This window comes from Castanea sativa, chromosome 4 (assembly GCF_040712315.1).
Source record: "Castanea sativa cultivar Marrone di Chiusa Pesio chromosome 4, ASM4071231v1".
Classification (NCBI taxonomy): Eukaryota; Viridiplantae; Streptophyta; class Magnoliopsida; order Fagales; family Fagaceae; genus Castanea; species Castanea sativa.
The window spans coordinates 51261349-51275734 of NC_134016.1; the positions used below are offsets into that span (position 1 = coordinate 51261349).

The window sequence follows — 14386 nt, forward strand, 5'->3', positions numbered from 1 at the left end:
TCCATTAATGCTACTCATTATTGAATAAAACTAAGAAAACAAATTAATGTTAATAATTTTACAAGGGTTTCAACTAATTTATGTTAATAAAACAGCAATGGTTCACATGTGATGGACTAGGAGTTCAGATTGTTATTATTCTTGGTGGTGAGATTGCCAAATAGAGAAGATCCAATGTCGTGGGGGTGGTGGTGGCTGAGCCTTGGATGTCTTGGCCATGGAGGTTCTTGGCTATGTGGGTTTTGAGAGAGAGAGAGAGAGAGATGAATTAAACATAGGCATTTAAGTTTAGCATAAATGAACAATAATTCTTATATGTAACAAATCATTGTAGCAAAGTTGTAAAATATTTTTTGTTTGGACACCCAAGTAAAGATGGGTTTTAGTGTTTTCAAGTTCTAAAATAGCAATTTGGGAATTTTACAAATCCCAATGCTAATGCTCTAATTATGGCCAGCAAATTGGAACAGTCAAATGAACCCATTTCAAGAAATGGTTGGCCAATACATTGTAATTGTTGACGGTTCATAGTATTTCAAACTTCACTCTCTTTTTCTCACGCAGCAACCAAACTAATAAAGTCAGTCACTGTTTTTCTCAGTTAATTTAAAAAAGTTATTAGCCCAAAAATTTTCACTGCACAACGTTCCAAAATTAAGAAAATAAAATAAAAAATGAACAAAATCTGAATGCATGCAAAGGCTCTAAATACAGTTACAGGAATTCCTCAAATTTGACATGCAAGAAAATTCATCACCATAGCAATGCAGACTCCTAATCAAGCCTGTTACTTGCAATGCAGTGTGTCACAAATATGTTGCTAAGGTCAAAATAAATGCAGTATAATTAAGGAGGCCAACAGTTCAGTTTCCATACCTTTCAATTAAGAGTGTCGAGGTCCAGAGGGAATATAAGAAAGACTTGGACATCATCAAAAACAAATCTCCGGTTGCAATACCTCTGTAAAACCGCGAAACCCAAACATACTCATTGAATCAACAGTTTAGTCTTGTATACCCACCCATGTAGGCACACAATTCCAATCAACAGCCAGTAACATGCACATTTTATTAATTCAAATTTTAGAATTGAGGTACATTTTGGGTCATCATACAATCTTGACCAAAGCCTAGCGGGAAAAAGCTTTGGTCATATAGAAGTCCCCAAAAGATTCATGTCCACCTTGAACCTCCTGCCATCCAATCCCTGTCTCCCCAATTTTCTTCTAATATAATATTGCTCTTTAATTGGACTCTTCGTGTTCCTTGAATGTGATATAAAAGATGCAGCCACAAAATTCAAAACTACATAGAAAAAATATTGTAATTTATTTTGAAGCATAACTATAGAATGCCTGAACAACGTGGGCATCGTCAACTAGTTCCAAATAAAGAAGACTTAGGCGACACACTCTTCTTTAGCCTAAGCTTCATTCTTAGATTTCTGTTGCAAGGAATCCAACCAAATAGCCTTTGAGTTTGTTACAAGAGCCCATTTAGAGTTTGCCGAGATATGCATGAGCTTTTTTTGTTGAGACTTTACAAAGTGAACAATATAGCCTATGCTTCCTTCTTAGATACTAGTTGCAAGGAATCCACCAAATAGGCTTCAATTTGTAACAAAGAGCATTTTTAGTTTGCCCAGATATGCAGGGATATGTTCTCTTTTTTATTGAGACTTTACAGAGTGATCGCTAAGAGACTCTAAAGAAAAAATGGGCATCATTGCAAGGTATTGAATATTACTTTTAACAAATCAATTACTTTTTGAACTAAAATGTAATTTTACACCATTAATCTATAGGAATAATAAAACTACAACTTGGATTGTCGTTGATGTTCACAAGAAGAAACATCATATTCATAAATTTTAATGGAGTGAATTTAGCAAGAAATACAAGAATTAATCAGCTTGAAGATGATAAAGAAATAATCAAACTATTGATTAATATGATTACATGATGTTTGCACTAAATATTAAGAATCTTACAACATTTACATACAATGCTACCAAGTTTGTGCCACTAAACCCGTAACCTTGTACCCTAGGTGATCCAGGAATTGAAAGTACAAAAATCTCCACTGCTTGTTCAACAATAAAGGACCCCATACAACCCAAAAACCAACAACAAATCCAAGTGCCATGCTCACATAAAACCAATCCGCATCAACTCCACTAAAAGTCTTGCATTCTTTCTTTTCAGTGTTAGGTTGTACATCCTTTATAGTACAGTTATCAATAAGTGGAGGTCCACAAAGTTTGTTTCCAAAAAAATTGGATGCATCAAGACTTTGTAGCTGAGTGCTTGAAGGGATTTTCCCAGTTAAATTGTTGTTTGACAAGTTCAACTGACTCAAAAATGTCAAACTTGACATACTTTGAGGAATTTGACCAGAAAGTTGGTTACTTGAGAAATCAATAGACTCCACTGATCCCATATCACCTATATTCTCAGGAATCCTTCCAATCAAGATATTAAATGACAAATTTAATGACCGTAATCCTTTGAGATGCATCACTTCTTTAGGGATCTCTCCTGACAAATTGTTGTCGGAAAGGTCTATAATTTTTACTAGTTGAAGAGTGGTGGAATACTCAAGATCTTTTCCCTTAATTGTAACCAACTGACTTTCAATAGGCAGAGAAATATATTCTGTTGACCATTGGAATGACCAAAAGGGATAATCTGGACTGTTACTTGTGGCCATGGCACTAAAATTGTGGACACATTTAGGTATGCGTCCAAATAGCTTATTATGTGAAATGTCCAAGATTTGGAGTGAAGTTAGAGAACAGAGTTCTTCTGGGATGTGACTGTGAAAATTATTTGAGTGAAGGTTAAGAATCACCAAGCTTGAAAGTCTATGTCCTATCCAAGAAGGTATGCTCCCAACAAAATCATTCTTAGCAACATCAATGGTCACCAACTGTTTGCAATTTTTCAAAGAGGATGGTAATTTTCTAGAGAATCTGTTGTTGTTTAGGTGCAAATACGAAAGGTGAACCAAAGATCCAAGGGAGGTTGGAATACTACCAGTGAAATTGTTTTTTCCCAAATTTAAGGCATACAAGTTTTTCCACATCATCCAACAATTACTTAATTTCCCTGATAAAAGATTTTTTCCAAGATTGAGGAACTCCATATTTTTGGGCTCATTCATCTTGTAACACAAAAAGTGAGAAATAGATCCAGATAGTGAATTGTTAGAAAGATCAAGAAAGGTCACATTAGAGGATATACAAGGTAACAGACCTTTGAAGCGATTTGAACTCATATCAAGTACCGGAGAATAGGACAAAATCATTGGGATATATGGAATCTCTGGAATCTCTCCATAGATCTGATTATGAGAGATATTTAGATAAGAAAGCTGAGAAGTCAAGTTCCAAAAGGAAGGAGGAACTGTATCTAAAATCCTTGTGTTGGATATGCCCAAGGTCGAAAGTTGCCTTTGTGAACAGAGCCACAAAGGAAATTTCGGCCCTAAATTCCATGATCCCAAATGTAAATCGTTGAGCTGAAAAGGAGGGGTCCAATTGTCACTTACTTCTAAAGTCAGTCGGTTCTGAGACGCAACAAGTGTTTTCAATCTCATTGAATTGGCAAAATGAACTTCTAAAACCACACCCTCCAACATATTTAAACCAATATTCAGATACTCTAATTTTGAAAGTTGTCCAAAACTTTGAGGGAGAGTACCATTAATTTGATTACTCTCAAGGTCCAAGGATCTCAAGGATGAAAGATTTCCTATAGACCATGGAATTTGACCTGAAATTGAATTATTCCCCAAAGAAAGACTGACCAGATTTTTAAATTGCCCAAGTTCAACAGTTAACTGCCCAGACAGTTGAGCATTAGACAAATATAAGATCTCTAGTCCATTTGAAGCACATCTTAATAGACTTTCAAAGATTTCAGATATCTCTTGACTCCATTTGTTGGATGACAATCTAATTTCCCTTAAGTTGCAGAGATTACCCAAAGATCTTGGTACCTTTCCTTCAAGTTCATTGGATGACAAGTCTATGCTAATGGCAGATGTTAGGTTTCCAATGGCACTAGAGATTGTGCCCTGCAAATAATTATATCTGAGGCTGAGGAACTCAAGATGACTAAAACTGTACAACCAATTGGGAATTAAAGAGTTGAAAGCGTTGGAAGATAGATCGAGGTGCCTAAGTGAAGTCAAGTTCTGGAGATGAACAGGGATTGGACCTTGAAACTGATTGGAAGATAGATCGAGGTGCCTAAGTGAAGTCAAGTTCTGGAGATGAACAGGGATTGGACCTTGAAACTGATTCCCAGATAGATTGAGGTGCCTAAGTGAAGTCAAGTTCTGGAGATGAACAGGGATTGGACCTTGAAACTGATTCCCGGATAGATCGAGGTGCCTAAGTGAAGTCAAGTTCTGGAGATGAACAGGGATTGAACCTTGAAACTGATTGTAAGATAGATCAAGAGAAACCAGATTATGAAGACCAAAGACCCAAAACAGAATCGAAGTGTTTTCAAAACGATTGGATGAAAGATCAAGGGTGGTGAGAGATGAAAAGTTAATACTACTGGGTATCAGTGGTGGAATGAAACTAGAAAAGTGGCAATTTGACAATCGCAACACAAACAATGAAGGGAGTTTGTTTGACACCTGTAACCAATCAGAGGCTTTGCTAAGGTCTACACCACTCATATCAAGGTGTTGTAGTGAAGGAAGACCAGAAAGCCAATGAAAGTTCATGACATGCACATTATTGTACTCATAATAATTAAGTCCAAGATTGAGATATTGCAAATTAGAGAGATTCCCAAGTTGATGAGGAATCAATCCCCCAAATCCCGCAAAGGAGAGATTAAGATATCTTAAGCTCCCCATTGAACCGAGGAATTTGGGAATTGGAATACCACCAAAATCATTGTAACTGAGGTCCAAGTAAATCAAATGCTTCAAATCAAGCAGAGAAGGATTTATCTTACCACCAAATGTGGACCTCCTATAAGCTTCATATTGAGCTTCCCATTGGTCTTCATCACCCATAGGATAATAGCTTCTGAGACGGAGTTGGAGGACATGACCGGTGCGGTTGTGGCAGACAACACCGACCCAGTGACAGCAATCCACGTCAGATGCAGAAGCAGCCCAAGAGGCAAGGCGGTTAGAAGGATCTGTAAGGTGTTGCTTGAAGTTGAGAAGGGCGTGTCGCTCGCTTTCAATGCAACGAACCTCAGAGTCAGAGTGGGCAGTGCAGAAGTTAGGAGGAGGATGAATAGTGAGCAAACAAAGGAGAAGGGTTAGAGTAACAGCTCTCATCATCGTGCTTTTATAAAAATTATAATAATAAAACTGATGATTTATGATTTTGTTATGTTTGGTACCAATGGCATAGGACTTATTTATAGGAAGTGGGCCTATATATCCATCCATCCATCCATCTTATTGTATGGTGCTCGAGAGTTTGTTTCAATTTCATCCACACATTAGGGATTGACTGAGTAAGTCTCGTAGATGGGACCCTCTATTTGTAAGCCCTTATGTTCAATTGGATACATGTCAATTTTCTATCTTTATGAAAGTGCAACGCATTTTACACGGTAATTTGACTAGTCAGTACTCATTCATTACTTGTATCAAAATTCTACAATCTTTAGGAAGCGGACCCATCCACCCATCCATACATTTATTGTATTGTCCTCGAGGTGTTTATTTGATGCTTTCAATTTCAGCCACACATTAGGGATTGACTGACTGAGGAAGTCTTATGGATGAGACCCTCTATTTGTAGGCCCTTAGGTTCAATTGGATACATATCAATTTTCTATCTTTATGAGGCATTTTACAAGGTAATTTGACTGGTCAGTACTCATTCATTACTTGTATCAAAATCATTAAAATAGAATATGTCCCACTGTGACTTAAGTCTCTCAGTATTGTACACGGTAATTTGACTATCTTTATGAAGGTGCAACGCATTTTACACATAAAGGTGCAACGCATTGTACACAGTAATTTGACTATCTTTATTAAGGTGCAACGCATTTTACACAAAAATTTACGCGGTAATTTGACTGGTCAATACCATTCATTAGTTGTATCAAAATTCAACAATCTTTAAAACAGAATATGTAACTTAAGTCTATGAGTATTATGGCAGTGAATTGTGATTGTTTAGCAACAAAGTTTTTAAAGTGAAAACTAATAGTAATAACTAGTCCTTAATTCGTGCCATGCACATATTAGTTGAACAAAAATTTTAAATTTTAAATTTGCCTAAAGTTATGATCACTTGAAAAAATAAATTACAATTTAAGAGGAAAAAAAAATACTAACACCAATAATGTTAGGCATGCCATGTCTATTATCAATGGCATCCTTTCTTTAATAACAATTTACGTCTCAATCATTTTTTTAATATAATATAATCCCTCTCATTGTTCAATTTGTTTGCAAAATCCTGGGTTTTTTCTTGCCATATAAAATGCAATCAAAAAACTCAAAAATAATAAAATAAAAACTATAAAAGTTTTTACATAGAAGAGAATAATTAATTACACTCAGAAAAAGTCATTAATCTAGAGCAATAGGTTTTGGAAAAAATATATATATATATATATATATATTTTTTTTTTTTTTTGAGAATCGGAAAAACTAATTTAGTGTTATAAGCAATAATTATAATATTTTAGCATGTAGAAGAACAACAAAAAAAGGCGTATCAGATGAATAAATTGACTTTGTTAGAGATTATAAGACAAATAAATTCATTGGAAAGAATAGATTTCGGAATATATATGAATGTAAAAAAAAGAAAAATGAAGTACCAGTTGAAAGGTCATAGAGTTTTAATCTAGATAGAAGACGACCAATCTAGAAAGCACTTGGAATGCTCCTTTTATTTGCATAGCCTTAGCTGCCACCTTCTTGCCTCTCATCTACTTACAATTCCAACTTTTATTCTTGGCGAGAAAAAGGAGCTCTTGCCTTTGAGTAATGTAATTGAGAAAAATGCCACAAGAAACATATCAACACCCTTTTTGGTTCTTAAATAATACAAATTTAAAGAACAAATTTATATAGTTAATGCATAACTTAAGCTTGTTCATCAAGATTCAAGACCCAACAATGTAAAAAACAATATAAAAATAGAGTAAAAAAAATAAAAAATGGTCATATTTTGGGCCCTTATTTAGGTTCATTTGGATTTATATCAATTTTCTAAACTTAACACCAAAAGAGTAACATATTTTAGATGGGATTTTGATTCATCATTTGTGATAAATCCCACTTTGTTTACTTGTTTATACGGGATTTTGATTCGTCATTTTTGATAAATCGGACTATGTTTACTTGTTTACATAATTTGTGATAGCTATTGCCATTTTAAAACTTTTATCTTTTTTATCTTTTTTTTATATATATAAGAAAAACTTTTATCTTTTATTTTTGTTGTTTTCTCTAAAAATGCAAAAATCATAGGTGAATCCCTTCATGACTACCTCTAATATTTCAAACATGGGATGAAACAAACAATCAAGCCAATATTCATTTTTAAGCTGATATCGTGAGATACTTTGTAGCTTGTAGGCAGGGAATGGATCTCAAAGTGCCACACATTAAACTGCCCGATGAATTAACACAACAAATTCCTATTATTATTGATCAACTACTAATCAAAATAAGCTAGACATATAAGTTATACGTTACAACTTAATTAGTTTTTTTTTTATAACAACAACTTAATTAGTTGATTTGTTGGCTTGTTACTAATTTTAGTGAGGTTACTCAAAAAATGAAGTATTGTCCTAATCTACCGATTGAATTTAGTTGACTACGCTATTATTATATCCAAATGGAACTTTAAAATAAGTAGCATTGGAAATTTCATCAATATTGCATATAGGTATAATAAATTATACAAAACATATATATATGTTAGTACAAAATAGGTAACAAACTAGTGTCATGGGTAGAATGTATTAAAAGTTTTTTTTAAAAAAAGTCTTGTTAGTGTTTGTATCTTGGAAGTCTTCACTCGTGCTTGATACAACTTTCTCTGAAAAGATCTAACTAGGAACAAATTTCTTCCCATGTACACTAACATTGAATATACTCTAGTTTTTTCTCCATTTGATAATATGTTGTGGAAATTGTCATCCAAGTTAATTGAAAATGTGTGATGCTCTGGCACAAAATATTTCCTAATCAAAACTAGTCAACAGAATTTGACAGGACAATAGAATTTCCTATCGTATACAGTGGGTTTGTTTGATATTGTGAAATTTCTTTATCTAGCCATTGAAAAGTCTAGTATAAGGCTGCCAAGTTCCAAAAGTCATATGCTTTTACTAGTAAAGAGTTGAAATGATTATTAACCACTATTGTGATTATTTTAGGACCAAAATTGAGATAATCAAGAATACATTTTATGAACGTGTCATGGATATGAGCCAATTTTTTTATGTTAGGTATTAATGGCCTCCTGTCCTAAATTCATTTAAGGCTCTATTTGTGGTTTAACTTAATTTCAACATTCCCTCGAAAATGAAGTTTATATATCTCCAAAAAATAAAAATAAAAAATAAATTTTTTTCCAAGGATTGCATAATTTTTTGATGTTAGGCGAAATGAAGTGGTGTCCTAGTTATTCTGTTTATTAGCTATTTTAGTGGTCTTATTCACAATTGACAACATTGTTTATTTGAAATTCATGCCAAAAATATATATGATGAAACTTCTAGTTGGAAAAGAAATTGATATCTTGAATTTCAAATATTAATTATAAGTTGTAGAGAACATTGGAAAAGAAAAATAAATTCATATGAAAATAAATCTAAAAATGTTCGTCAATGATTATTATTAGGGTGTGGCTTGTGTTCAGTGAAAGTTTTATCTGGACACATTGGATTGGGGACACGTGTCCAAGAGTGGACATGTGTCCAAATCCTGCCGTGTCCAGTGAAAATTTTCACTGGACTCAAGCTCTGCCCTTATTTTTTTTTTTTTTTTTGCAACCAGTCATTGATTAATTATTACTGTATATAGACTTAACTGAAATTTTGATCCACAACAAAGTATATATTAAAGATTGAAGCAATTACACATCCCAGTGTGCTTTTGTTGCTTAGTTCTAAGCTATTGTTATGCTACTTGTCATGTACATTGTTTCATTGCAAACTAAATTAAGCATCGTTTTAGACTATTTATTAGTTGCGAACTTTACCACATGTTGTTTGGTGATAGGCTATTAGAGTTGGCAAGAATTTTTGTTTGTTGACTTGAGCTTAATCAGTTTTTAATGCTTTAAATTTGTCCCACGCATTAGGGATTTGGCGTAAAGCATTGACTCGGTGAGTCTTGTATATGCGACAATTTTGTGGGACTTTAATAGGTTCATTTTTGGATACATATATCATTTTTTTTTTTAGAGATAATTACAATATGCTGCTAACCCCACAGCTCGAACCCTTTCCCCCTAGACTCCCAAACACTTTGTGCATGGGGAGATGTCAATTTAGCTACAAGCACTTTTCTAACTTGAGAAAAGTGCTGTGCAACTTATTTTACACGGAGCTTTGATTTGTCATCATCATTCATTACTTTATCAAAAAAATTTCAAATATTCAAGGATCATTAATATAGAATATGTCCCACTTTGTTAGTGTTTCTATCTTGGAAGTCTTCCTTGTGCTTGGCACAGTTTTCTTAGAAAAGATCTCACTAGGAACAAATTTCTTTCCAAGCACACCAAGGTTGAATATACTCTAGTTTTTTCTCCATTTGATAATATATTGTGGAAATTGTCATTCAAATTAATTGAAAATGTGTGATGCTCTGGCACAAAATCTTTCCCAATCAATACTAGTGTGCAACCAAAAGTTCATGAATGTGCAAGTGTCAAAATCTAAATTATTTTGACATACATTGATTTTATTGTTAGTGTTTGTATTTGGGAAGTCATCTAGGCACACTAATGTTGAATATACTCTAGTTCATTTGGATGCATTTCAATTTTCTATTTTCTAATTTGACCAATTGTGCATTGTATTCTAGACTGAACTTTGATTGGCCATCATCATTCATCATTCATTACGTGTATCAAAATTTAAAAAAAAATTTAAAAATTCAAAGGATCATTGAAATGGAATAGGTTTGACTCTGACTTTAAGTCGTCGGGTATTACTATAGTTTTTATTTTTTATTTAATTGAAGGTTCTACTTGGAACCATTGAACATATATATAATAGCGAAATTTATATAAAAATAATGGGTTCCGGTTAGTTTAACTAATAAAGTTTCTTATTATCAAGTAAGAAATTTGGAATTCAAATTTCAAACCCCACATACATAAAAAAAAAAAAACTTTTTTTTTTAGAATCAAATAATTTTCCATTGCCGGGACATAAAAAACTAATTGATATCTTAACTTGATGATATAAAGGCATAAGTTAAAATTCTTTTTTTTTTTTGGGAAAATTCTATCGTATTTATAAAAATACATAATGATAATAATAATAATGGATGGAGATGGTTATTAGCTATTTTTTGTGATCTTATATTCTTATTCATATTAAAAAAAAAAAAAAAAAAAAAAGAGGTTCAAAACAGTTGACATACAATTTTATGTTGGTTAAATTTACGCCACTAATATGTACCACGGACAGAGGAGACTTCAAATTGCACTAATATATTAATACTTAATCAACTGGACTGAATATGTTGATTAGGAAGAAAAATAATAAAAATAAAATACCAATGGTGTTCTATGTAGAAACGTGGTTCTAAATCTTATTCATGAATCTTTTAGATAGAGAAACTTGGGAGCAAATGGAAACCGCCTTACCTAAAACAATTAATATCCTACCAAAAAATTTTAATTCAAGAAATAATAAACTAGAATTCTAATCTTGAAATATATTTTAATTAATATGCCAAACATAGAACAAGTATGTCCTCTAACAAATCACAATGGCAGTTTGTTTTTAAATTTGCTTATGATCCATACCAATAGATATTAGAAACTTGTTTTTTCACTAATTTGCTGCTTTTGCCAGCAATAAGCTTAGGCTTAGTAGAAAATTGTAGCCGTTGTAGTTAGTTAGTTAATTCTTGTATATAAAATAGAGATGTGTATTATTTCACTGCATTAATGAGAATTGCGATCACATTCTCTAAATTGTTCATTTATACACTAATTACAAATCCGAAAAATTTATTCAAATTCTAAATAACATTTCTGTATTCAAGAAATTAAGTTCAAAAACCTTAAAATTTTTGGGCATTAATACTTTTTTTTTTTAATTTCCAAGGGAAAATTAAAATATTTGTCATTTGAACAAAATCATTACTAAGATTAAACTCAAACTATACTCACAGCACCAGAATTTCAAATAGTATTGTCCTCTTGTACTGAATTCATTGTAGAATAAAGCACTATTGGTGGTTTAACCAATTTCGACTTTCCCTAAAAATCAAAGTCCATCTTTCTCAACAAAAAAAAAAAAAAAAAGGAGAGATTTTACAGGGAGTGCATAATGTATGATGAAACGTCTAGTTCCACTAATTTTAAAGTTCCTATTACAGATATTAATAGCTTGATTAACTGGATTGAATCCGTCAATTAGGAAAGAATAATGAAAATAAAATTCCAATGGTGACATGTACAGAAATATGATCAAAAGTCTTTTACTTTAATGGCATTTTTGGCTCTTCTTTATACATTATGAGGATTGGACACCCTCCCCATGCTGTAACAATTGAATTATTAAATACAAAAAAAAGTTCTTATGCATGAATGTTTTAATTAGACTTAGGATCAATTGGAAAGTGGAAACTACCTTACCTAAAATAATTATTATCCCGCAAGAAAATATAATTCAAGAATGATCAATTGGGATTCTAATCATATAATAGATTTTGGTTGGGATGTCAAACACTTACAAGTAAGTCCTCTCACAATGGCAGTTTGTCATTAAATTTTCTTATCTTGTGATCCATACCAAAAGATATTTATAACATGTTTTATAATATGTTGCTTTTGCAGCTTTATAATTTGCCAGCAATAAGAAGAGTAAAAATGGAAATGATGGCATAGCCTTGAAAATTAATGAACCTTTGTGACGGGGTACTTTATCATGCATACAAAATAAGCATAGGTTTTTTTTTTAATCTTTATTTAAAAAAAAAAAAAGAGCTATTGCTATTGTGTTCATCCTTATAGGAATTTAAGTGTAGATTAAATTTTTGTTTGTTTTTTTACTATTCCTTTTTTCTTTAATTCCTTTATAATTTCTTCTTTTGTGTTGGTTTAAAATTTAAATGGATTTTTTCTCAAGCTTTAGACCATGGACTTTAGATAAGCTGTTCAACTTAATTAGTTTTTTTTTTTTTTTTTTGTAACAACAACTTAATTAATTGATTTGTTGGCTTGTTACTAATTTTAGTTAGGTTACTCAAAAAATGAAGTATTGTCCTAATCTACCGATTGAATTTAGTTGACTACGCTATTATTATATCCAAATGGAACTTTAAAATAAGTAGCATTGGAAATTTCATCAATATTGCATATAGGTATAATAAATTATACAAAACATATATATATATATATATATATATATATATATATATATATATATGTTAGTATAAAATAGGTAACAAACTAGTGTCATGGGTAGAATGTATTAAAAGTTATGAAAAAAAAAGAAGTCTTGTTAGTGTTTGTATCTTGGAAGTCTTCACTCGTGCTTGATACAACTTTCTCTGAAAAGATCTAACTAGGAACAAATTTCTTCCCATGTACACTAACATTGAATATACTCTAGTTTTTTCTCCATCTGATAATATATTGTAAAAATTGTCCTCCAAGTTAATTGAAAATGTGTGATGCTCTGGCACAAAATATTTCCTAATCAAAACTAGCCAACAAAATTCAACAGGACAATAGAATTTCCTATCGTATACAGTGGGTTTGTTTGATATTGTGAAATTGTTGTAGGTACTAAAATCTCTAGTATGATTAGTTGAAAAGTCATGTTCTTTAAGTGTGAAAAGTCTAGAATGGAAAACTTTTTATGTTCCCACAATGTTTTGGAGAGAATTGCTAACCACTCATCCCATTGGGACCCCCCTTATTTATACAAAGGAAAAATGGTCTAATTTTCCTAAATGTGACTTACTATCCCAACTACCAAGTATAGACAGAACATATGATATTGACTATACTGCAAACCTCTAACACAGACAATTAAAGCTAAGTAATTCAAACAAACCCTACATAAAGAAATCTTTAAAAAAAAAAAAGGGTTCAAACGAAAAAATGATATCACCCACCAAAGACCAACATGCCATAATATGTCACTTAAAATTATTAAGAAAATCGTGTTATATGGCAGAGTCATGTGCACCACTTTTTCTTCTTTTTTCTTTTGCATTAAATTTTATTATTATTTCTTCTCTTTCTTTTATTTTTAATTTATTTATTTACTTATTATTAACTCAAGCTTCTTTCTGTTCTTTTTTCACGTGGTTTTTCATTCTTCCAAAATCACAACATTTATGGCATTATTTTTTATAACTATTTTATGTGGCATACTATGAATTATTGTTTATCACTTTCACTTGAACTCATCATGCATATCCAATGACAAAGCCCATAATTTTTTTTTGCGTTCGCCCTCTAGTCCCATTTACTAGCTTTAAGTGCCGAAACCAAGGTAGTGAAGCTTTGAAAGTTTGAAAATCAAGTTGATGTTAAAGGTTTTAGGATTTGGTCACTTTTATAAATAATAATGTTAATGCTTGGTGTGAAGTAGTCTAATTTAATCTGAAATTGACTAACTTCTGTAAGATGGGACCAATTTGGTGATTTACTGAATTTTTTTTTCACTAGTGTAAGGTAGATCATATATGTTGATGAGTAGTTAGAGATTGCAGTGAATTTTGATATAGTGTTCATGCTTGCTGCTTGCCTGTGAAGGCATATGTTATGACTCACATTACTCTCATCTTTCATGTGTTCTGTTAAGGCATCTAAATGAGAATTTAATCGAAAACATCAGTGTTATAGTTTTCTTCCTTTTCCTTGAACATGTACTTTTAAATGATGACAAACTCTTCAACCTTCAGGAGGCTGCAATAAAAAAGATAAGGTCTATTAAATCCAAAGAGTTCTTTGCATAAAGGTATTATGCAAGATCCATCACAATGTGGTGAGTAATTATGATTGACTCTTAGCATGGTGTGAAAGAAAGGCTTGAGTATAATCACTAGTAAAATCTTTATAGGTGAAGCTTTTGGGGTATGCCAGCGAAGAGGATGACCTCTACTTGGTCCAGGGGCGAAACTAGGATTTCATCATGGAGAGGGCTGAAGGATATCATAAATCTCTTTATATG

At 32.2% G+C, this 14386-nt stretch overlaps 2 protein-coding genes across 5 annotated transcripts in view; both read right to left on the reverse strand.

The window, feature by feature from the left end:
* Nucleotides 1-5372, reverse strand: part of LOC142631242 (uncharacterized) — a 62910-nt gene extending 57538 nt beyond the window's left edge. For all 4 annotated transcript variants that reach the window (XR_012843555.1, XR_012843554.1, XM_075805358.1 and 1 more), the window contains exon 1: nucleotides 4976-5372. The gene's annotated coding sequence lies outside the window, so the exon portion shown is untranslated. The remainder of the gene's footprint in view (nucleotides 1-4975) is intronic.
* On the reverse strand, nucleotides 1878-4965 carry LOC142631239 (receptor-like protein EIX2). The gene has a single exon (XM_075805355.1). It carries the CDS (start codon nucleotides 4872-4874, stop codon nucleotides 2007-2009), a length of 2868 nt encoding a protein of 955 aa, XP_075661470.1. The 5' UTR covers nucleotides 4875-4965; the 3' UTR covers nucleotides 1878-2006.
* Nucleotides 5373-14386: the final 9014 nt, after the last annotated feature.